Consider the following 23,160-nt stretch of genomic DNA (forward strand, 5'->3'; position numbering starts at 1 on the left):
GTGGTTATTCTTTGTATTTGTTTCCTATTGCTGTTATAATGAATTAGCACAAACGTAGAGGCTTAAAAACAATACAAATTTATTATGTCACAGTTCTGAGGGTCAGATGTCTGGGGTGGCCTGGTTGGGTTCTCTGCCCTGGATTCCACAAGGCTGCATCAAGGTGCTGACTGACTGGTTTCTGACTTGGAGGCTCTGGGAAGAATCTGCTTCCAAGCTCATGCAGGTTGTTGGTAGAAACTAGCTCCCTGTGCTTGTAGGACTGATGTCCTTGTTTCCTTGCTGGCTGCCAGGGAGTCATACTTAGCTTCTAGAGGCCTCTCATTAGTTCTCGAATGTGTTCCCAACATCTCAAAGCCAGCCATGGTGCATTGAATCCTTCTCTTCCTCAGAATCCCTCTTAATTCCTCTTCTACTGCATCTCTCTGACTCCAGCCAGAGAAATCTCTCTGCTTTTAGGGCTCACGTGATTAGACTGTGCTCACCCAGGTAATCCAGGATAATCTCCCTATTTTAAATTCATAAGTTTAATTATATTTGCAGAGCCCCTTTTGCCACATAACATGACATATTCACAAGATCCAGGGATTGGGGCATGGACATCTTTCAGAGGGCCATTCTACACCACACTCTGACTAAACTGCTGTTTTCTCCACATGCTCTACAATCATCCCTGGTTGATGAGTCATTAGCAAGTTACAAAGATAGGTTTGGAGGCTGAGAAATTGAAATGGTTTGTCACCCTCTTGGAACTGTCTTATCTTCTGTTTGTGTCACTGGCTGTCCTTTCTTCTGTCAGTACGTGTGCTAGTGGTTTCTCTGGTTGTCCCTTCTAATTGCTTAATCTTCTGATCTTCCCTCTCCTTCTGCTATCTGCATTTTTGCCATTTTCTCCTTTTCACTTTTCTCCTTTTTTCTGCCTGCTTTTCTTACCACTTCTCTAACCCTCAGAATTTTGTTTTTTTGTAGCTTGTACCAATCCCTGTGAACGTTTTTTCTCTTTTGGTTAATGGACCAACTCTGATTCTTTTTTGGCTACTTTTTCTGACTTTAACAGTTAGATCCTAGTGCCCTTGCCCAGTCATAACCAGTAAACCTTCAGCGTTTATTGGTGATCTGAATATTTGATGTTTCTGATAGTTAAAAAAGTAGATAAATGAAACATCATTGTATTTTTGCTTTGGTCAAGATTGAATTTTTCTTCCTGCTATAGACATAACCCCCTCTTTAGTTTGCAGATATAATGTACAAATAACAAATGTATGTGTGTCTAGAGGTAAGTTGCCTAATGTGCTACTTTTCCTCAGGTGGCTTGATATGTGTTACATTTAGTCAAAGGGAAGAGAAAGAATTTTTTCTAAAGTCCAGAAATTCAGAACCATTGTCTCTTCAAATATTGCTTTTATACTATTATATGAATTCGTTGTTGCTTATTTAATAAATCCTCCATTGATGGACATTTAGATTGTTAACAGTACGCATGTAAACCATGCTGCCATGGACACCTGTGTGCAAATCCATAATTAATACATTTGGATAAATTCCCAGAAGTGCAATCACTGGGTTAAAGTATGTACATTTTTAATGCTCTTGATATATATTGCCATATTGCTATCTAGCAGTTAGCCAGATTCTCTCTCAAGCAAATTATGGCAGTGCCTCTTTTCCTGTTGTTTTTAGTAAATTTTATATGTTAATATACTGTGAATTCTACTCAAAATATCATAAATTCCAAACCATGTTTAAAAGCTTCTCATCCTCAAGAATTGAAGAGTGACATTTTTCCTTTGAAAAACAACTTTTGTGTTTTGTCATTTAATTCTTAGAAAATTTGTAGAGAAAGTGCAAAGGAATAGAATTTAGTTTTTAGTCATGTTGATTCTTTTCATGAAAAAATTCATTTAAAAAAAGAAATTTTAGATACTCTTAATTTGAAACTGAGAAAACTTGAGGCTCAGCGATATTGAGATGGCTATGACCTAATGTTTAAAAAGAAAGTTGGCTCAAAGCAGACTAATAGTTGTTAATTACAGACTCAGTTTTTAAATTTCAATTGTTGATGTATACATTTAATTTGCATATGATTAGGAAAATGATTATTGTTCTCTATATTAAACATATTTAAATTGTTATACATTTGTATTTTTCTTTAAAGGGGAAAAGCCTCCATCATACCCAGAATGATCATTTTCAGAGTGATGGAATTGGTAAGTGGACAAATTAACCCTATCAAAACTTGCTTTTATGATGTAAAGGATTTACCCCAAATTTCACCATGGAAAGAGGAGGCTAGGGAGATGGTCTCTCTGACATGCACAAACACAGAGGCAGTCACTTTGGAACTTCAATTAATTCTTTTATTCAACACATCTGGCCTTGTCGATGCATTGATACATCATTTCTGAAAAGGGATGATTTTGTAGGCATCAATCTACATATCCTGAGGTTTTTGAGGAAAAACATTTAAGCAATTTATGCAACGTAAGTTTTTAGAAAACATTTATATCCTACAAATGTTGGGTTATACAAGTTTCAAGATTAAGTTTATTTAAACGGTTTTAGATGTTGCAAAATTATGCTTTTAAAATAATAATTGCTTAACCTTCATTGTTTGGTGGCTATGTTACAATGGCAGGTCAAAGCTTTATTCTGAAGAATTGTATATGTTTTCTAAGTCTTAGAAGACTTCTTACTGAGAGTGTGTACATTGTTTTCTCTATTGAAAGACACATCTCCAACTCCTCAGAAGACATTTTACAATTATGCTGGTTTATAAAAGGAAAACTTTGTATAGCTCAAGTTAATTTCAGGGACATTATAAAATAGTTATGTTTTTAAAATACGCTTTACTCTTCTACACTGATAATTCTTTGATTATAAGATATCTTATGTCAAACCTGGGAAATATATTTTGCTGCAGGATGATTTAAATTGTTGTCTAGGTGAGTATGTGTAGCTACTGAGTGCATCCTTTTTCTGTTTATTTTTCAGTTCAACCCAATCCTTCCGTACTTATTGGCAATCCTATTAGAGCATATACTCCTCCACCCCCTCTTGGACCTCACCCAAATTTGGGAAAATCTCCAAGCCCCGTTCAAAGAATAGATCCTCATACTGGGACAAGTATTCTTTATGTACCTGCTGTCTATGGAGGGAATGTAGTTATGTCGGTGCCTTTACCTGTAAGTGGACATTTGAGATATTTTCTGTTAAATAAAGTAAAATAGGCTTCACTAAATTGATGACAATTCCAAATAGTATTTTACCAACCTCTCTCTCTATATATATTTTTTAACTTTTCAATGTCCATAAGCTCCTTTGAAAGCAACTCTTATCTTTAACTTTCAAATTTGAAATAACCAAAGAAGTATGAAGTATTGCTTACATTTTGTTACTAGATTATCAGTAACTATGAAGAAATCTATAAATTAGAGATTTAGAAGCCTTGTATTCTTCTTCTTCTTCTTCTTCTTCTTCTTCTTCTTCCTTCTTCCTTCTTCCTTCTTCCTTCTTCCTTCTTTTTTTTTTTTTTTTTTTGAGGTAGGGACAGGGTTTCACTCTGTCACCCTGACTAGAGTGCAGTGGCATCATCATAGCTCACTGCAACCTCAAACTCCTGGGCTCAAGCAATCCTCCTGCCTCAGCCTCCTGAGTAGCTGGGACTACAGGTGCCTGCCACCATGCCCAGCTAATTTTTTTATTTTTAGAAAATAGAAAAGTGGAGATGGGGTCTCGCTCTTGCTCAGGCCGGCCTTCAACTCCTGACCTCAAGCAATCCTCCTGCTTGAGCCTCCCAAAGTGCTAGAATTACAAACTTGAGCCACCCTGCCTGGCCGTTTGTATTCTAAAATATTTTACTGAGGAAAATTGGGCTAATAGTTAACAGAGCTAGTAAATTGATCTCTTGTTTTGTAAAGTGATATTTTTATTTTATCTTTTACTTTTTATTTTTGCATAAGTCACGAACTGTTTCCAAGAAATACAGTTGATTAGAGGAGGCAAAGAGGTTTGGCTTAGTCTAGTTCTCTGGGATCTAAATTTATCAGAGAAATATCATACCTTAAGAAATCTTATTGCTACTTAAAAACAATGCTGAGTTCTTTCTAAAACTGTAGAATTTTAGAAGGCTTCCATCTTGTATTAATATATAAACTCATTTTTTATTTCCTTTAAGATTTTTCAATATTTTGTTAATTTGCTGATATATGAATATTTCCAATCTAGGAGTTTTATCCTAGGAAATAATTTCATTCATTTAAGGCAAGTACTGTAATTTTAGGCAGAGGTGATCATGGCCACAGATCTTTGGCACCCCTGCCCACACCTCAGAATGGAAAAATGCTTAGCTGCAAACATCTCTCAGCCATGTTGGTCATGATAGTCCACAATCATGGCAGCCAGGGGGAATGACTGTCAGTAAGAAATATGTAATTCATGCTCGCTCCCCATAGACTTTAGACCTTAGATTTTAGCTGAGTTATTTCTTCCCAGACTGCCTGACAACATTATACATCATCTGCTTTAAATAGTAAGTCCCTTAGGTTATTATATTTCACTTAACTAGGTCAAAGGGGCTTTTATTTTATAAGATTTCTAAGAGTCCAAATTTAATAGTTATATCGTGATCAAATGATAGTGACAGTAGCTCAGATGTCATTGTGTTTATTCCTTTTATGTTCATATGAGAGATTACATATCTGGGCACACCTATACAAGTTTTCTGTTTCTGTGTTTTAAGGTAGAATTGAATTAATCTAAAGCAGCAATTAAAGTAATGACGTTTGAATTTTATCTATAATAAATGAACATTAAATGATTTGTTTATTCATATTGAGTTGGGATACCTATTTTTTGAGGCTAAATTCTTTCTTAACTTTTCACCCTGTTCTCTTATTCAATCTATTAAACTGTGTAAGTAACTATGCAGCTATGACTTAAAAAGACAATTTTTATGGTAATCTGTGGCATGTATACATTTACATTGAGGGGAAATGATTAGAAACTACAAAATGATTTAATGCCTCAAGGAATAGTTAAGCTCTCTAGTTTTTTCTAACCTGAAAAACGATCCATTTTCCCTTATATACTAAAGATTCAGGGAGCTATTTTTTTGCCAGTTGAGACAGCAATATCTGCCAGTTGTACTATTAGCATCAACTTTGTAGTTATTCATTTTGATAAAATTAACATCTCTATGTGCATGTTTGCTTTTTCCTAATCAACAGCACTATAACAGTTTGCCTTCCAAAACATAGTTAACGTAATTATTTTATTTCTTTTAATAACCTAGGTACCATGGACAGGATACCAGGGTAGGTTTGCAGTTGATCCTCGAATTATTACACATCAGGCAGCGATGGCCTATAATATGAACCTATTACAGACACATGGACGGGGATCTCCTATACCTTATGGCCTTGGGCATCATCCACCTGTCAGCATAGGGCAGCCACAAAATCCGCATCAGGAGAAGGATCAACATGAACAAAATCGAAATGGTGAGTTGCAATCTCACTCCTAGGTATTTACCCAAGAGAAATAAAACGTATATTCATAGCAGTGTTATTCAAAAAAGCCAAAAATTAGATATAACTAATGTGGGTATCAATTGATAAATAGATAAGCACATAGTGGTGTATCCACATAATGGAATACTAATCAAGAATAAAAAGGAACAAACTGATACATACGACCTGAAAAGGGGTATCAAAAGGATTAAGCTAAGTGAACAAAGTAAAAGAGTTGTAAATCAAAAGAAAAATAATCTTATATATTTATCATGTAGTTACCATTTCTAGTAATCTTTCTTTCTGCATATCCATGTTTCCATCTGATATAATTTTCCTTATGCCTGAAGGACTTCTTTTAACATTCCTTAGTGCAGGTCTGCTAATGATGAATTCTTTCAACTTTTATGTGCCTAAAAATATCTTTATTTCACTTTCATTTTTAAAAGATATTTTTGCAGGGCATTTTTGCAGGGCATGGAATTCTTAGTTGGTAGTTTTTTACTATTTATTACTTTACTGATGTTGTTCTATTTAATTTACTCACTTGCTTTGTTTCCAATGAGAAATCCGATGTCATCCTTATCCTTCTTTTTCTATATGTAACATGTATTTTTTCCTCCAGCTGCTTTAAAGATTTTCTTTTTTTTAGACAAAGTCTCACTCTGTCACCCGAGCTAGAGTACAGTGGCGTCATAGCTCACTACAACCTCAAACTCCTGGTCTCCAGTGATCCTCCTATCTCAGCAGCTGGGACTATAGGCACATGCCACCATGCCCAGTTAATTTTTCTGTTTTTTGTAGAGATGGGGTCTCATTTGTTCTCAGGCTGGTCTCAAACTCCTGGCCTCAAGAGATCCTTGTACCTCAGCCTCCCAAAGTGCTAGGATTACAGGCGTGAGCCACTGCACCTGGCCAAAATTCTCTTTTTATATTGGTTTTAACAACTTGATTATGATATGCCTTGGTATAGTTTTCTTCATGTTTCTTGTGTTTGGGGCTTGTTGTGCTTTTCAAATCTTTGGGTTTATAGTTTTCATCAAGCTTGGAAATTTTCAACCTTTATATCTTTTCAGATTTTTTTTTTGGTCTCACCCCCGCCCCTCTTCTTCAGGCATTCTAACTACTCATATATTAAGATGCTTAAAAGTTTTCCACAGTTTTTGGTTGCTTTTTTTTTTTTTTTTTTTTAAATTTAGACAGTGTCTCACTTTGTTGCCTGGGCTAGAGTGCAGTGGCATCATCATAGCTCACTGCAGCGCTCAAACTCCTGGGCTGGAGTAAGCGATCCTCCCATCTCACTCTCTGAAGTTGAGACAATAGGTGTATGCCACCATGCCCAGCTAATTTTTAAATTTTTTGTAGAGATGGGATCTTGCTGTGTTTCTCAGGCTGATCTTCAACTCTTGGCCTCAAGAGATCCTCCCACCTTGGCCTCCCAAAGTGCTGAGGTTACAGATGTGAGTCTCCTTGCCCAGGCAGTTTGTGGATGCTTGTTTTGTTTTTAAATTATTATTTTTTCCTCTGTATGTTTCCTTTCGGGTAGTTTCTATTGCTGTGCCTTCCAAGTTTGCCAGGTTTTTCTTCTGCAATGTGTATTCTGCTAATTCCATCCAGTGTATTTTTCATTTCAGACATTGTAGTTTTCATTTCTTAAAGTTTATTGGTAAGGCTGTTTTGGCATGACAGTTCATTTTACAAAGTTCCAGTGGCATTCCTAAAAGAATGTTTTTGAACAAGAACCGAAATCAAGAATTCCTTCAAGGAATTAAACTATCCAATGGTTAATTCATGTAGATTAAAATCCTTTCACATGTGTGAAATTATTTGTCTATTATAACTGTGCTTTTTTTTTAAACCTTAATTTTGCTTCCTGTACTAATTATCACCTACTTCTATTTAGTTTGATCGCTATTATTTTTAAACAGTATGACTATATTGCTTTCCAAATATCTTTATTATGTTTAGATTTCTTTACTAAATTAGACTGACACATTATTTGGATTTTCGCTTAATTGCATTTGTAAACAACCAATGAATTAAGCCTTCATAAATAGGTAAGAATGCCAAGGCCTTTAATATATCTAGTTTTAAGACAATGAAGCTGCAAACTCCTGGAGATTGGGCAATTTCCTTTGGGATTATTTGATGTTTTAACATTATTCCCTTATTATGCTTTCCCTTGTTGATGAGGTTTGCTTCATTTATAAATTTTCTTACTTGCAGAGAAACTACAACTCTGAAAATTTAAGAACAAAACCCAAGTAGTAATATAAATCAATAGTAATGGTTGAAAAATGTTTAAAGTATTCTGCTGCTTTGTCTAATATTGAATAGTCATTGGAAATGTCATATCCACTGGAGAAACCTTATAAGGATTTTTAAATATTTTCTTAGGTAAAAGTGATACAAATAATCCTGGACCTGAAATTAATAAGATTCGAACACCAGAGAAAAAGCCTACAGAACCAAAACAGGTACGCTGCTTATGTTTAGAGAATGCGTCATTCTAGTGGACTGAGTCAGATTGATCATCTTGGAATCTTGATGTTTTAAAGAAAAGTATCTCCCTTTTCACATTAATGTCTTATGTTTATTGTCTAGTGGGTCATGTTGCCCTCTCCCTCACCTTCTCTTTGGCTGTGTTACTGCATTTATCAGTATACCTTTCTCACATTCCATTAGTCAGTGATAGACTTGAATTTAGAGACTCTCCATGATAAGGTAGTAAATGAAGACAGAGCTATAAATGTGTCACTGAAAACTGTCTCAGACTGGGAAGGACTGTTACAGTGAAGAAGGAAGGCTTAACTGCCTCAAGTCCCTCACCTTATTCTCTCATCACACCTCTGTGTAAATCCTTAACTCATTATCTGTCCATTCACCTACTTTCTGTGCTTCCATGCACTTGTGAACCAGTTAGAGGAAACCAAGTCGTTGGCTGAATCAGTGCCACTGGAAATTCATGTTTTCTCATCTCAGTGGAACCCAGGGGCTTTCCTGCATTTCTTTCACATGTACCTGTCTCCTTTTGCCCAGTTTTTTCAGTGGCTCTTCTCAAGCTGATCATCTTCCACCTTCAATTACTGTTAATATCAGGAGGTGACTTTGCCTTAGACTTACGTCATCAGGATTTTATCCTGTTCATGTATAACCTTAAGCTTATCACTTTTTCTATAGCCTTGATTATCCTTATTTTCTTACCAGCAGTCTCTGAGGAAGAGTTCCTATGAAGACTAATTTCTCCTCTTCTGGTCACCTCATAGACCTTGTCCCTTCCCCTCATTTATCTTTAGATCCTTTCCAGCTACTGGTTCTTCCTCCTTAGCCTATAAGATATTTATATCTCTTCTGTCCTAAAGTAAGTAAATTAATAGATAGACTTTTTTAAAAAGAGACTTTCATTCACCTTCATCTCCTTTACAGCTACTGCCTAGGATCTCCTTTCTCCCTCATCTCTTGTTTGTTCCTTAACACACATGGTAGTCGGCCTCAACGTTTCCCTGAAAATGTTGAGTTCCACATGACCACATCTTATGAACACACTTCAAATGTAGTCTTGACTTTTGTTGGTATTTGGCACTATTTTCTACTTCTGTCTTTGACCATCTTATTTCTTTTGTTTTCTTTGATACATTTCTACTTTTCACAACTCTCTATAAAATGACCACCTGTCTCTTTTATAAATTCCTCTTCCTCATCTGTCCTTAGTCCTTAAGTTGGGATTTCCTAGAGTTCTGCCATTGTCCCACTTCTCTTTGCATTCTATGGTTTTTTAAGTAAGTCCAATCCATGATTTTAACTACCCATTTCATGATAATGACTTCCAAATCTGTATCTCCAAACTCAGCCTAGCTTTAAGCAACTGTTATTGTCTATATGCAGTTACTTATGTTCCATAAGCATCTCTGACTCACAGTTTTACATCTGGAAGGATTCAGTACCCACCAGAGGAGCTGCAGTATGAATGAGGCCACCTGTTGATAGATAAGAGGGGGCCTACAGTGAAAGGAGTGGTGTGTGTTTGGGAAGGGGTGCAGGGAGGGAACCAATGGCCCGTCAGGACAGGGCTCCAGCACCAGCAGCAAATGCAGTCAGAGGCAGGCAGCTTGGGACAAAACCAATCACAGGAGTCTTAGGTGCTATTGGAGCAACTGAGACCAAGATAGCTAAGTGTCCCTCATGTCCCTGTTTTTAAATTTCTGTTATGGTTCTTCTCTGTTAAAGGACTTGGCAATCTGAAAAGCATGTTTCATTTCTTACCCACCCTGATGCTTTGTCTTGAACCCCAGGAAAAATGAAGAAAGAACTCTTAACTCTCTTTGACTCAGTATTAAGAGAAAAATGATAGAAGAGAATCTAATTCTGACCTAATTCTGATAGTAGTAGACACAGGTTTCTACAGACCTTGCAGTCCTCTGTCCTGCTTTGCGAGCACATTGTAGTATCATAGAGTAGCATAGTCCTGATCTAAATTTCTGAGACACAGACCTAGCTTCCTATGTCAAAGTCAGAAATGATGGAGACAATCAAGATGACAGTTTATTCACAAACAGCTTTTTTTATTGTATACTACTATTTATCTCAAAATGAAGTATGTATACACGTAACATTTGTTTATATTTTTAAGTAGATAAACCATAAAATGTTTTAAATTTATTTATGGGGGTAGGGAGGGAATAAGATGGAAGGGACAGGGATGGAAGCTAGGTTTCTTTGCTATATTTTTGTTTTTGTTTTTGTTTTTTAATTTTTATTTTTTTAAGTCTCTGCACAAACAACCTTGACATCTAATCATGGTGTTCCTCATGTGATCAGAGTATGCATGTTGATAATATCTTCTGGAAAAAAGTATATCCCAGATGAATGTAACGTCAATCATTAAAAAGATGGAGGTTTATGGTGAAAATATTTGTTTATAAAGAACCTTCATCCGGTTCTGAGGCATCTGAAGAGCAGGCATTGCAGCTGCTTGGGAAAACTTGGATATAGTTGTCATCCTTCTTGCTTTTCTTAGATAATTTATATACACCCAGTAATTTTTTTTTTTTTTTTTGAGATAGAGTGTCGCTTTGTTGCCCTGGCTAGAGTGAGTGCCGTGGCGTCAGCCTAGCTCACAGCAACCTCAAACTCCTGGGCTCAAGCGATCCTACTGCCTCAGCCTCCTGAGTAGCTGGGACTACAGGCATGAGCCACCATGCCCGGCTAATTTTTTTTCTATATATATTTTAGTTGGCCAGATAATTTCTTTCTCTTTTTAGTAGAGACAGGGTCTCACTCTTGCTCAGGCTGGTCTCGAACTCTTGACCTCGAGCGATCCACCCGCCTCAGCCTCCCAGAGTGCTAGGATTACAGGCGTGAGCCACCGCGCCCGGCCTACACCCAGTAATCTTAAAGGCCTGAAATTGGCCAAATTTACTGGAAGTCCATTTGAGCTAGGTGATTAGAGATGAGGATGCACTTGGGGAACAACTGGTATCGGAGCCATTTGTTGCAACAACTTGGTCACCAATTGTACCCCAAGTGCAATTCAGGAACAAGCTACTTGTTCTGTTTTCTTGGGAGTGGTGAGTTCCATGGCTAACTGGAGAGCCTTGGGTGAGTCAAGTACTGTGCAATCCTCAGTGACTATTTCAACGTTGAAATTTGTGAGGAGATTGAGATGCCACAGCAGCTCAAATGAATGTTTTGACAGAGCTGGAAAGAAAAATTGCCTCTTTCTACCTTATATTTCATTTTTCACATTTGCATCACTTAAGATCAAATTTACATTTTAGAAGAATGACAACACTCCCTAGCTTAAAAACCTTTGGTAGTTTACCACCATTTATGGAATTAAAAACAGTGTTTATACTCAGTATTATTATCATTCAGGGTTTTGTGTAATTGGGCTCTTATAGTTTCATCTTATGTCGAGAAGGGAAAACTAACATATAAACAAGTGAAGTTATAGCTCTGTGTTTACAAAACTTCTCATGCTCCCCAAATCTGCCATACTTTGCCCCTCTCCCAACCTTGGCATAAGCTGTATACATTTACCTGGAATGTCCTTCCCTCCCTGGAATATTGTAGCTCTTTCTGTAAGATTTAATTCAAATGCCATAGCCTTCGTGAGGGCTCTTTAATTTACTGCGATCATATCCTCTTATAGTACTTCTAATTATATGTTTGCTTGCTGATATCTCCTACTGGACTCTAAGCCAGGGGTTAGTAAGTTTTTCTGTAAAGAGCCAGTTAGTAAATCTTAGGATTTGTAGACCATATGGTCTCTGTCACAGCTGTTCAACTCTGTCATTGTAGTGCAAAGCGGCCATAGACAATATGTAAACGAGTGAGTGTGGCTGAGACAATATGTAAACGAGTGAGTTTTCTGAGAAAACTTTATTTAAAAAAATTTTTATTTTTTATCTGGTGGGTTGGAAATGGTATGGGGGGGCCATAGTTTGCAGACCACTCTCTAGGCTCTTGAAGGTACAGGCCGAGTTTTCTTATTGCTTTTTTAATCGTCAGCACCAGGCACAATGTCCTTGACAGGATCACGATAAATGTTAAAGGAAAGAATGTCAATATGTAATGGCACAAACTGACAACCAACCAGGTTATACAAAGGTGATATAGTATAGTTTGTTCATTTCAAAGTTGTTTTAATAGAGACACATCTTTTTATTAATATAGATAAGTTTGAGAAAATAGTTTTAGATGTATAAAAACAATAAAATCAGAAGGAAGAACACATTTTAATGATTTATGTCAGAAGGAAATAAATGGCTATATTTCTAAGGAAGAAAGTGTGAAATTAGAAATAATGTTCTTAAAGGAATTAAAGTGGATATGGTAATAATCCACTCAAATTTAATAATGACTGAAATTTAATATGCTGGTTTTTTTCTATGTCATCTTTTTTAATTTAAAAAATATTCCGTTATTTGATTGAGAGAAAGTGAATGAGTGGGCACCCAGCACTCCTGCTATTACTGATAAGAACGTATCCTATCCTTTAGATGTGTTAGGGTTGGGAAAAGGTGGAGAGCCACTGAACTCAGACTTTCTGCAGTTAAAAAAGCCTTCTTATTTTTTTCTAGGTTGATTTGGAATCAAATCCACAGAACAGAAGCCCTGAATCACGTCCTGGTGTTATTTATCCTAATACCAAATTTCCTCGCAAAGATAATCTCAACCCAAGACACATAAATCTTCCTCTCCCTGCTCCCCATGCACAGTATGCAATCCCTAATCGCCATTTCCATCCCCTTCCCCAGCTACCAAGACCACCGTTCCCAATGCCGCAGCAGCACACCTTGTTAAATCAGCAGCAGAATAATTTGCCTGAACAACCAAATCAAATGCCACCTCAACCAAATCAGGTAGTCCAGCAGCAGAACCAGCTGAGCCAGCAGCCTCCGCAGCCGCCACCTCAGCTTTCCCCTGCATATCAGGCAGGGCCCAACAGCGCTTTTTTTAATAATGCAGTTTCTCATCGACCACAGTCTCCTCCTGCAGAGGCTGTGATTCCTGAGCAGCAGCCCCCTCCCATGCTGCAAGAAGGCCACAGCCCTCTGAGAGCCATTGCACAGCCCGGCCCTGTTCTTCCTTCACATCTGAATAACTTCATTGATGAGAACCCACCAGGATTACCTATAGGGGAGGCTTTAGGTAAGTTTTCCTATTACTGCTAGATGTGAAAAATTCAGATTATTTACTTAAAATGACATGCATTACACAATATTAATTTGCGTCAGAATTGATTCATTTCTTCAAACAATGCCAGCAAAAATCAACCATGTAGTGTAATAATCCGATTCTAGTTCCAAATGCTGTATAATAGGAAGTATTCAGTTGATGTCAGGTTCATCATTATTTATGTAAGAATAATTATTATCACAACTCTGGTTTTTGGCAAATTTAGAAAATATTTACTTTCTACCAAAACCAGATTGTAGCTATTTCTTTGTCTTTGTGGAGAAAATCTGTTTGTAAAAACTCTTGGAAAAATTAACGTAAAACCCCAAATGCATAACAACTTAAATTTTTCACAAATATTTTTGCAGATCGTATACATGGGAGTGTAGCTCTGGAATCATTAAGGCAGCAGCAAGCACGGTTACAGCAGTGGAACGAACATCACGCCTATCTCAGTCAGGGCAGTATTCCTTACCCGCACCATCACCACCCCCACCCCCAGCATCTTCCTCAGCCACCCCTCGGGTTACATCAGCCACCAGTGAGGGCAGACTGGAAGCTCACCAGCAATGCCGAAGATGAAGCAGAAACAACATATTCAAGGTATTCCAGCAGACTGAAAATGGCCTCTAGAACATGACCCCACACTATTTTTTTTCCTTGAAGGTAGTCCTTTTAGCTTCAAGTTGGAATATTGCCTCTAAGAAATTAGATATAGACCTTCCAGGCCCATGCTACAGAGTTTCCTTGATTTATTCTAAAATACAGAGAATTTGTTTAGAAGTAACTCTTGTAAAAATCTAGGCCGTGGGTGATCTACTTTGGTTTGTAAATTAACTTGGCCCCTTGCTTTGTGGTCTCTTCTGCAAGAGAATCATAGGTTCAGTATGGGTGTTTTGTTCATATTTAGTAATAATAATTATAAAGGATGAATAAGGACAAAAGTAAGCTAGTGATTTAAAGTTAAAAATTATAGATTTATGATTAATTTTTTTTTCTAGTTGAGCAGAATTCTACCTTCTTATAATTACAGCTACTTGTGAGTGTTTAGTCCTAACTCTAAGCTTGTTTTTATGGCCAGTGTCATGTGAATACCATGAAATGTTTCCTAATCCTTTCTGAATAAGGTCCACCATCATGGTTACCTTTTTTAACTTCCAGTTTTCAAAGGAGTGCAGAGACAAAGACAGGTGTTTTTAATACAAAGGGAAAAAGAAGAAATCAGGTGGCTTATGATATTTAATGTCTTCGATTCAGCATCTATTGAGTGTTAATGCTTACATTTGAGATTAATTAATGCTAGTTCTTATTAGTATTATGATTTTGTTTGCAGAAATCACATGTGTAGTTGGCTAAGCTCTCCTTAATGTGATGGAGCCTTTCTTTTGTTTTTTTCCTCATATTTGATCATTTTCATGTAGGTTTCAAGACTTACTCAGAGAACTATCTCATCGTGATCAAAGTGAAACACGGGAACTAGCTGAAATGCCACCACCTCAATCAAGACTTTTGCAATACAGACAAGTGCAGACTAGGAGTCCACCAGCAGTCCCGTCTCCCCCATCTGGTACAGACCACAGTAGCCACTTTTCTAATTTTAATGACAGCAGCAGAGACATTGAAGTAGCCAACAACCCACCGTTTCCGCAGCGCCTCCCACCCCAGATATTTAGCTCTCCTTTCTCGTTGCCATCTGAACACCTTGCCCCTCCTCCCCTGAAATACCTGGCACCTGATGGAGCATGGACTTTTGCTAACTTGCAACAGAATCACCTAATGGGGCCTGGCTTTCCCTATGGCCTACCTCCATTGCCTCACAGGCCACCACAAAACCCTTTTGTACAAATACAGAATCATCAACATGCTATTGGTCAAGAGCCATTTCACCCATTGTCATCTCGAACAGTATCTTCTTCTTCGCTCCCTAGCTTAGAAGAGGTAAATGTCTTTCTTTTTATTTTCCTTTTTTCATTTTGGGATTAGTTGATTGTGGGAAATATTAATATTTATTGATTTGATAATAGAAATAGAGCTTATTGAATTTAATAGTCTTTTAAAAATAATCCTTTCTTGGAAATTATTTTAATTTCTACCCTCTTATTGTGGTATTTCAGATTTCGTAGAATGGTCACTATCATTGTAACATGAAGCCCCTTAAGAGTCTTTTATTACTGTTTGGGATATTGAACATCTGAGGACTCTATTTATTCAAGCAGCTTTGTCTTTTCTAATCTGAGGAAATGGTTGCTAGTGATTCATCTTTTTGCTTTAAGTTGCATGTGTTAATCACAAATTTGTTAACTAGAGCTTTCCAGAGATGTTGGCTTTTCCAGCCAGTGGCCAGTTCCAACTGCTGGGCTCTTTCCCCTGTCGCTCATCCTGGCATTGATATATAGTGAGATTCTGATTCCTAGATGTGAGAATTTGCAGGTGTTTAACATAGAGTTTACTCTGCTAAACTAAAATTGATTCAGGTAAACTGAATTTTTATCTTAATATTCTTAGATATTTCCACAGAGCATCTTTTTGGACCTTTATTGATATGAAAAACTTAGTGATTCTAGGTTATAAAACTTCCAAAACTATACCATTTGATGTAGACTATAAAAAATGCCTAGCTGATCCCATTAAGTTTGCAGTGATCAAAGATAAGAATGTGTAACACTGGTTGTGATCCTTATCAATTACAGATGTCTTCTTAAAACAAGATAAACATTTCTAATTTTGATATATGAAAACTATTTTTGATGTTAGATTTATTTCGGCAGTTTCTAAATGATTTCTAAAGGCCCTTAGAAATAATTGATTCAGGTTTTATAAATTCTCTGCTATAGATGCTGATTAAAAGTCAGGTTTCAGCCGGGCGTGGTGGCTAACACTTGTAATCCTAGCACTCTGGGAGGCTGAGGTGGGAGGATTGCTTGAGCTCCGACCCTGTCCCTACTAAAAATAGAAAAAAATTAGCCAGGTATGGTAGCTCACACCTGTAGTTCCAGCTACTCAGGAGGCTGAGGCAGTAGGATCACTTGAGCCCACGAGTTTGAGGTTGCTGTGAGCTAGGCTGACGCCACAGTACTCTAGCTTAGGCAACAGAGCAAGACTCTGTCTTAAAAAAAAGAGAAAAAAAGTCAGGCTTCATAGGGACAGCTTTATGTTATTTGTAGGGTTTTAGAGGTAATTTGTTCAAATTGTTTCAATATTCATTAATTGGCTCATTCTGTATAATAACTGTCATTAAAACAACTTAATTGCTATTTTAGGCTCCTAAAGTAAGTTGTAAGCATAATAAATGAATGCACTGGTATCGGTATATATGTATCATGAGGATCTAGAATTTTGGAGCCTTACTTTTATGAAGATTTGACACATATCTGACATTATTTCAAATTGCAACTGAGCAGTAATGTAATTTTCAGATAAGTGACGTTTTATCTACTACCTATTTATGATAAAATTCACATAAAATAAAATTTACCATTTTAGCCATTTGAAAGTGTACCATTTAGTGGATTTTAATATATTCACAATATTGCACAGCCATCACCACTAACTCCAGAATATTTCATCACCCTTTAAAGAAACCCCATAACCAGTAAGAAGTTACTCCCCAGTAGCCCCACTTTCAGCCCCCAGCAACCACTACTCTACTTTCTGTCTCTTTGGAGACATTTCATAAAAATGGAGTCATAAATTATGTGGACGTTTGTATCTGACATTTGAAATGCATCCACACTGTAGCATTTATCAATATCTTATTCCTTTTTTTGGTGGAATAATATTCCATTATATGAGATATGCCACAATTTGTTTATCTCTTCATCAGTTGGTGGGCATTTGGGTTGTTTCCATTTGTCTGTTATGAATAATGTTGCTATGACCATTCTAGAACAAGTTTATGTGTGAAAGTATATTTTCAGTTGGAATGGAATTCCTGGGTGATACGGTGACTGTGTGTTTAACATTTTGAGGAACTGCCCAACTGTTTTCCACAGTTTTCTTCACCATTTTATATTCCTACCACCAATATATGAGGATTCCAGTTTCTCACATACTCGCTTTTTTTTTTTTTTTTTTTTTTTTAGATTATAGCCATCCTAGTGGATGTGAAGTCATACCTCATTGTGGGTTTGAGCCACATTTCCCTAATTACTAATGATGTTGAGCATATTTTCATGTGCTTATTGGCCATTTGTGTATCTTCTTTGCAGAAATGTGTATTCACATGCTGCAGCCATTTTAAAAAAATGGTTGTCCTTTTGTTACAGAATTGTAAGAGTTTGTTTTAATATATTTTTTTGTATACTAGAGTCTTACTCTCATATATGATTTGCAGTTATTTCTCTCACTCTGGGTTGTCTTTTCACCTTGATGGTGTCCTTTGATGCACGAAAGTTTTAAATCTGGGTAAAGTACAATTTATTTTTTCTTTGGTTACTTGTGCTTTTAGTGTCATAACTAAGTTACTGTTGCCTAATCCAAGGTCACAAAGATTTACTTCTGCATTTCCTTCTAAGAGTTTTATAGTTTTATTTGTTACACTTAGTTTTTATTTTTTTTTAATCCATTTTGGGTTAATTTTTTATATTGTGTGAGGTGGGTATCAAATTTTGCGCGTGGCTATCCAGTTTTCTCAGCACCATTTGTTGAAAGGACTCTTCTTTCCCCATTGAACCATCTTGTCAATGTTGTCAAAAATCAATTGAACCATAGATGTTGGGTTTATTTCTGGATTCTTAATTCTCTTCCATTGATCTATATGTTTATTTGTATGCCAGTACCACATTATCTTGTATACTATAGCATTGTAGTTAAGTTTTGGAATTGAAAGTGTGAGTCTTTATACTTTGGTCTTCTCTTTCAGGATTGTTTTGGCTTTTCTGGGTTCCTTGGATTTCCATATGAGTTTTAGGATCAGTTTGCCAATTTCTGTAAAAAAAAAGGCCAGCTAAGATTTTTAAAAAGAATTGCTTTAAATCTGTAGATCAATTTTGGGAGTATTGCCATCTTAGCAATATTAACTCTTCAAGTACCTGAACATGGGACATCTTTCTGTTTATTTTGGTCTTTTAAAATTTCTCTTAACAACATTTTGCAATTTTCCAAGTATAAGTCTTTTGTTAAATTTGTCCTAAGTATTTTATTCTTTTTCATATTATCATATATGGAATTGCTTTCTTGATTTCATTTTTAGATTGTTCATTGCTAGTGTTTAGAAATATAATTGTGTATCTGCAACCTTGTTGAACTCTTTATTAGCTCTAATACATTTTTGTGGCTATCTTAGGATTTTTTTATATAGAAGACAGTGACATCTACAAGTAGAGATAGGTTTATCTTTGCTTTCCAATCTGGATGCCCCCCCCTTTTCTTCGTGGCCTAATTCTTGATTAAGTGTTCTCCTGGTTGCTACAAACTTTTTGTTTTCTAGGTTTCCAAAAAGTTGATTGTAACAGCTTTTTGCCAGTTTTTTCATTGCTTTTATGGAGGGATGGACTTTGGAGTTTCTCACTTTGCCATTTTTGCTGATGTCATACTCATGATATTTTGATTTAACCTGCCAAATAAGTTCATAATATGTGGGGAAAACTGTGTTCCAAAATTTTTTATATTTTACTAAATAATACTTCATACTGAATAATCTACTTTAATCATTGATCTTTTTAAATGGTCCTTAATTTTGAAATTTAAGTTCTTTATATCCTAGTGCTGTTAATATTTGATATTTCTGTTTAGCTGTGAGAGTGTGAATAAGTACCTTCAATTGTCAGTGCGTTCTTAGAGTGAAATTACTTTTGCAAAAACATTGATCACCTTTATTTTGATGCATGAGATTCAACAAATGATGACTAACTTGCAACACTGAAAAATTCTTTTGATGAGGAGAATATTATTTGTAACACATTGCAGATTTTGATATTTTCAGTATATTAGGGTAACTTTTATGTGTTCAAAATGATTTTGCATGAATCATCTCACAGAATGAATAGTTTTTATGTGCTTGCTGTTTATTTCCAGCCTTTTAAAATAATTTCTTTAACATTAACAACACAGGAAAATGTCTTATTTCCCTCCCTGCTGTGGATTCTTTTATTGTCAGAAACCTTGATAGATTAATCTTATGGGACAATACCTGATAGTTTAACAGTTAACTTGAATGGAGATGGTTTTTCATATTATATTTCACTAGTTTTTTTTTCTTTTTATAGTAGTTTTGATTTTCTTTTGACAAATGAAATACATGGTCAACATGGAAAATGTAGAAGTTAGAGAAGTGATTTATAATTTCACTATACACAGATAGTTACTGTAACATTTAACTTTTCCTAGCACTTAGAGATATGAATGTTATGATCAGTTAATGAAGGGGAATTACTCGTTGGGGAAACTTGAAACAGATTTTCCCCCAATTGCTGTGCCCACCTGTGTCACCCCATCAAACCTGTATTTCCACTAGGTTGAGGTGGCCCACATGGGTTCTATTATATAACATTTTTTGCTACTTTGGAGTATTCTCTTTTAGATAATTGAGGCTCAAGTCCATGGGTTTTCCTTCCTTACCTCAAATGCAGTGAAAGTCATGGCCCTAGGCTTCTTGGATGAGGCTGGGGCACTGTGGTCTGGCAGTCGCGCCTGCATCCTCTCCCGCTTCTACTACTTTACCGGTGTGGTGAGGTAAGGAGGACAACAAAAGGCAAAAGTGCCATCCCCTTCTGGACCAGCCTGCAGACCATTCCTGATTGGTGATAGATTGATAAATTATTCCAGTTTGATTTTAAATGCCAGTGTAAGTTTGGGGTTATGATTTAATTTTTTTTCAAATATTTAGCCAGTCATCTTCATGCCTTTATTAAGTTATTGCATTCTCACTAAATACTGTAAAAGTAGCTTTCTTATCAAATACTGAATTCTCTACAATAGGACTGTATCATACTTGCATTTCAACTAACTGCTGTTGGAGGGGTGGTAGTGAAAGATGAAATGCAGAGAGAACTCGTATGAGTTAATTCTTGGCTTCTGAGATTCCATGAGTTTGGTTTCTGGTAATTTTGACATGATTAAGGATTTTTCAAAGGTAATCTTTATCTGTATGGGATTTTTCACTTTGCAGATTTTTGACATTTTCAGTGTATTAGGATAACTCGAGAATTTAACCTCTGAGTAAGATGCATTTCTTCAGTATATACTGAGATCTGTTTCTGGACTTTGTGTTTGTTTCTTTTCATTTATCTATGTATTTCTATACCAGAATTACACTTTGAATTTTTGAGGTTTTGTAGTATTCTAACCCAATAGTTTAAAGTCTCCCTTATTATTTTTTTTCCTTCCAGTTTCTACAAGGGGGGGGGGTGGGTACGGTGGGCAGGGAAGGAGGGTCATTCTATAGTTTTCCTACTTAAAGAAGTTTAAAATACTTTTATGGACTCTTTCCTCCTCCTCCCCCACCTCTACAAATCCTTCTTAGGTTTTTATCTGAATTACATTAAATGTATAGTTTAAATTGAGGAAAATTTTGTCTTTACAAATACTTTAAACTTCTCATTTAGGAAATGGCACATCTTCAATGTTTTAATTAATTTATTTCCTTCCTCCCTCACTCTCTCTTCTGCCTTGCTCCCCCCTCCCCTTCTTGTTTGTTTTTTGAACATTCCTCTTCAAATTCTGTGGTGTCTCCATTTAAGTCTTGAGTATTTCTGATACTCTTAGGGTGACTTTTTCTTGTTTTGTTTTTTAGTTAGGAATGGGACCTTTTTTCCCATTATACATTTCAGTCATTTTATTTTGAGAGACAAATCTTCATTTCTCCTAAATGGGCATACTTTTGCCAACTTAAAAAACTTCTATTTACAATAGAATCAGTGATGCTGATGCTGGTACAAAGCAGAGCTTTTGCCATTTAGAATGTGCTTCACAATGGAATAGTTTGATTAAAAGTGTCATCAGTAATAAATGGAAAATTCTTTTTGAGAGCATCTCTGTAAAAGTCCCAGAGTTAGTTTATGAAGCTACACATTTTTGTGTTGCAGTGGTGCTATTATTGCAAGTCACTCTTTTTGATCAATTTTCAGTAAATCAACATTTACTTCCTCTATCTTAGAGATGACATATATGCTTCTTTGATATATCTGCTTTGAAATATTTCTTCTTCTATGTGTTGGCTTTTGAACAAAGACACTTTTGAACCATCTATTCATTTTCATTCTTCAAACAACTCTAGTTTTGAAGTTAGTTGATAGTTTTGATTTCAATACGGTTGTCTAATCATCTCCACCTCCTCCCATTAAGTTCCCTTTTACGGAGCAAAGTATTGTACAAATGTAGCTTGAAGATGATAATCTTGGTTGATTATTGATATATTCTGGCTATTCTCGCTTTAGAAGTGGATGATGGTAGTTTGTGTCTTACTTGTTTAACCAGGTAGAAATATTGCTATCTTCTCTGACGTATGTCTTCTCAGAGAGATTGTTAATGTATGGTATCTAATAAGCCATCTAATGCATATAACAGAGACAGTGATCAACAAATTAATAAATTAGACCTCTGTTCATGCTTAAATTATCAAAGCTAATCATTTAAATGAGATGTTCTATTTTAATTAAAGTTTCTGGCACCATAGTTAATGAGACTTGGAATTTCCACTAAAGTATTTAGCTCTTCCTTGGTGATTAGCTTTGATAGCATAATTATAAACAGAACCCTAATTAATTAAGTTGCTGACCTTTACCCCAGTTATTTATTTATACACATAGATGTGAAATGGCTTGCTAAACCTCATACATTAGAGATATATCTTATAAGGCAGTGGTAAGCAAAGTAGGAATTCTTATCTAAACTGACAACTACCTTTAACAGTAGAAATTTATATAAGAGTTTAGTAATTTAGTTTTTTTCCTCTTACTTAGATTTCATATATTGAATGGCTTTTGGAATGTTAGCATTACATTTTGGTATTTAGAAAGAAGTATTAGCAGTAGAATTTGAAAATAATGATATGTTTGAAATAAATAATGATACCATAATGATTTTACAGTTCAACACGAAAAGTATAAACAGACAAACATGTATGGAATTGATACCGAACCCAGAATCTCTGTAGATTCTCTGACAGAATAGAATGAGCATTTAAGCAATAATAATGAAATTATTTAAGACCTGAAGACTCTACGATTAAGCCTGAGTGTCAGTCGTTGATAAGGTTGCCATCTGAAAGTAAAGGAACCGTCTGGCCAGAGATGTATGTAGGAGTAGTCTCTTCATGAAAACTGAGAACAGGGCAAAAGCAACAGGAAACAAAAAAAGCTCAAGAAATAAGAAAAAAAGAGAAGAAAAGTGTAGGTTATATTAGTTTATTTAAACAAGCCTATGGGCCCACAAGACTGAATTGTTGATGGAAATATGAAGTGCTTTCTCAGAAATATTTTTCTTTTGCAGGCTAGGGATCTTTTTCTAAAATTTTTGTTTGGGGGTCCTGATCTTTCAACTTACTGCATAAAAAGTTCCCTGATGGGGGAGAGGGGTGGGGAATGGGAAATTTTAAACTTGTTGCCCAGATTGCATTTCATTGCAATCTGTTAGCATGCTCTAGTTTTCTGAATTTAAATCACTTAAATAGGCTTGGATTTGTCATCATACTTGTAATAATTTAGCAAATATATCAAATTGTTGATGGTTGTTAAAGTCAATAGATTATATTTGAACATTTTAATGCAAAGTTGAAATATATTCTCATTGACAAAGACTTTGCTTTATTTAAGACTTTAAAATAAATCTTGAAACTTTGGAACTAGTCGGGACCTTAAAGATCATTTAAGCCCCTCCTTTTGGTAAGGCAACTGAGGCACAAATACGTTAAAGGACTTACAACTGAAGCAGTGATTACTTACAGTGGAGCTGAGACTCCTGACTTCAGTCACATGCTCTTTGTGGAGCATTGTACTGTTCTTCAGATCTTTATACCATGAATAAGGTTTATTCT

The 23,160-nt window shown here is 35.9% G+C and overlaps 1 protein-coding gene across 4 annotated transcripts in view; it reads left to right on the forward strand.

The window, feature by feature from the left end:
- The window catches only part of HELZ (helicase with zinc finger), a 131,961-nt gene that overhangs the window by 97,672 nt on the left and 11,129 nt on the right, over nt 1–23,160 (forward strand). For all 4 annotated transcript variants that reach the window (XM_045527069.1, XM_045527071.1, XM_045527072.1 and 1 more), the window contains 7 exons: nt 2,156–2,207; nt 2,992–3,182; nt 5,291–5,498; nt 7,905–7,984; nt 12,590–13,160; nt 13,556–13,790; nt 14,609–15,125. In XM_045527069.1, the coding sequence (XP_045383025.1) occupies nt 2,156–2,207; nt 2,992–3,182; nt 5,291–5,498; nt 7,905–7,984; nt 12,590–13,160; nt 13,556–13,790; nt 14,609–15,125 (1,854 nt within the window). The remainder of the gene's footprint in view (nt 1–2,155; nt 2,208–2,991; nt 3,183–5,290; nt 5,499–7,904; nt 7,985–12,589; nt 13,161–13,555; nt 13,791–14,608; nt 15,126–23,160) is intronic.

The sequence above is a fragment of the Lemur catta genome, chromosome 15 (genome assembly GCF_020740605.2).
Source record: "Lemur catta isolate mLemCat1 chromosome 15, mLemCat1.pri, whole genome shotgun sequence".
Taxonomy (NCBI): Eukaryota; Metazoa; Chordata; class Mammalia; order Primates; family Lemuridae; genus Lemur; species Lemur catta.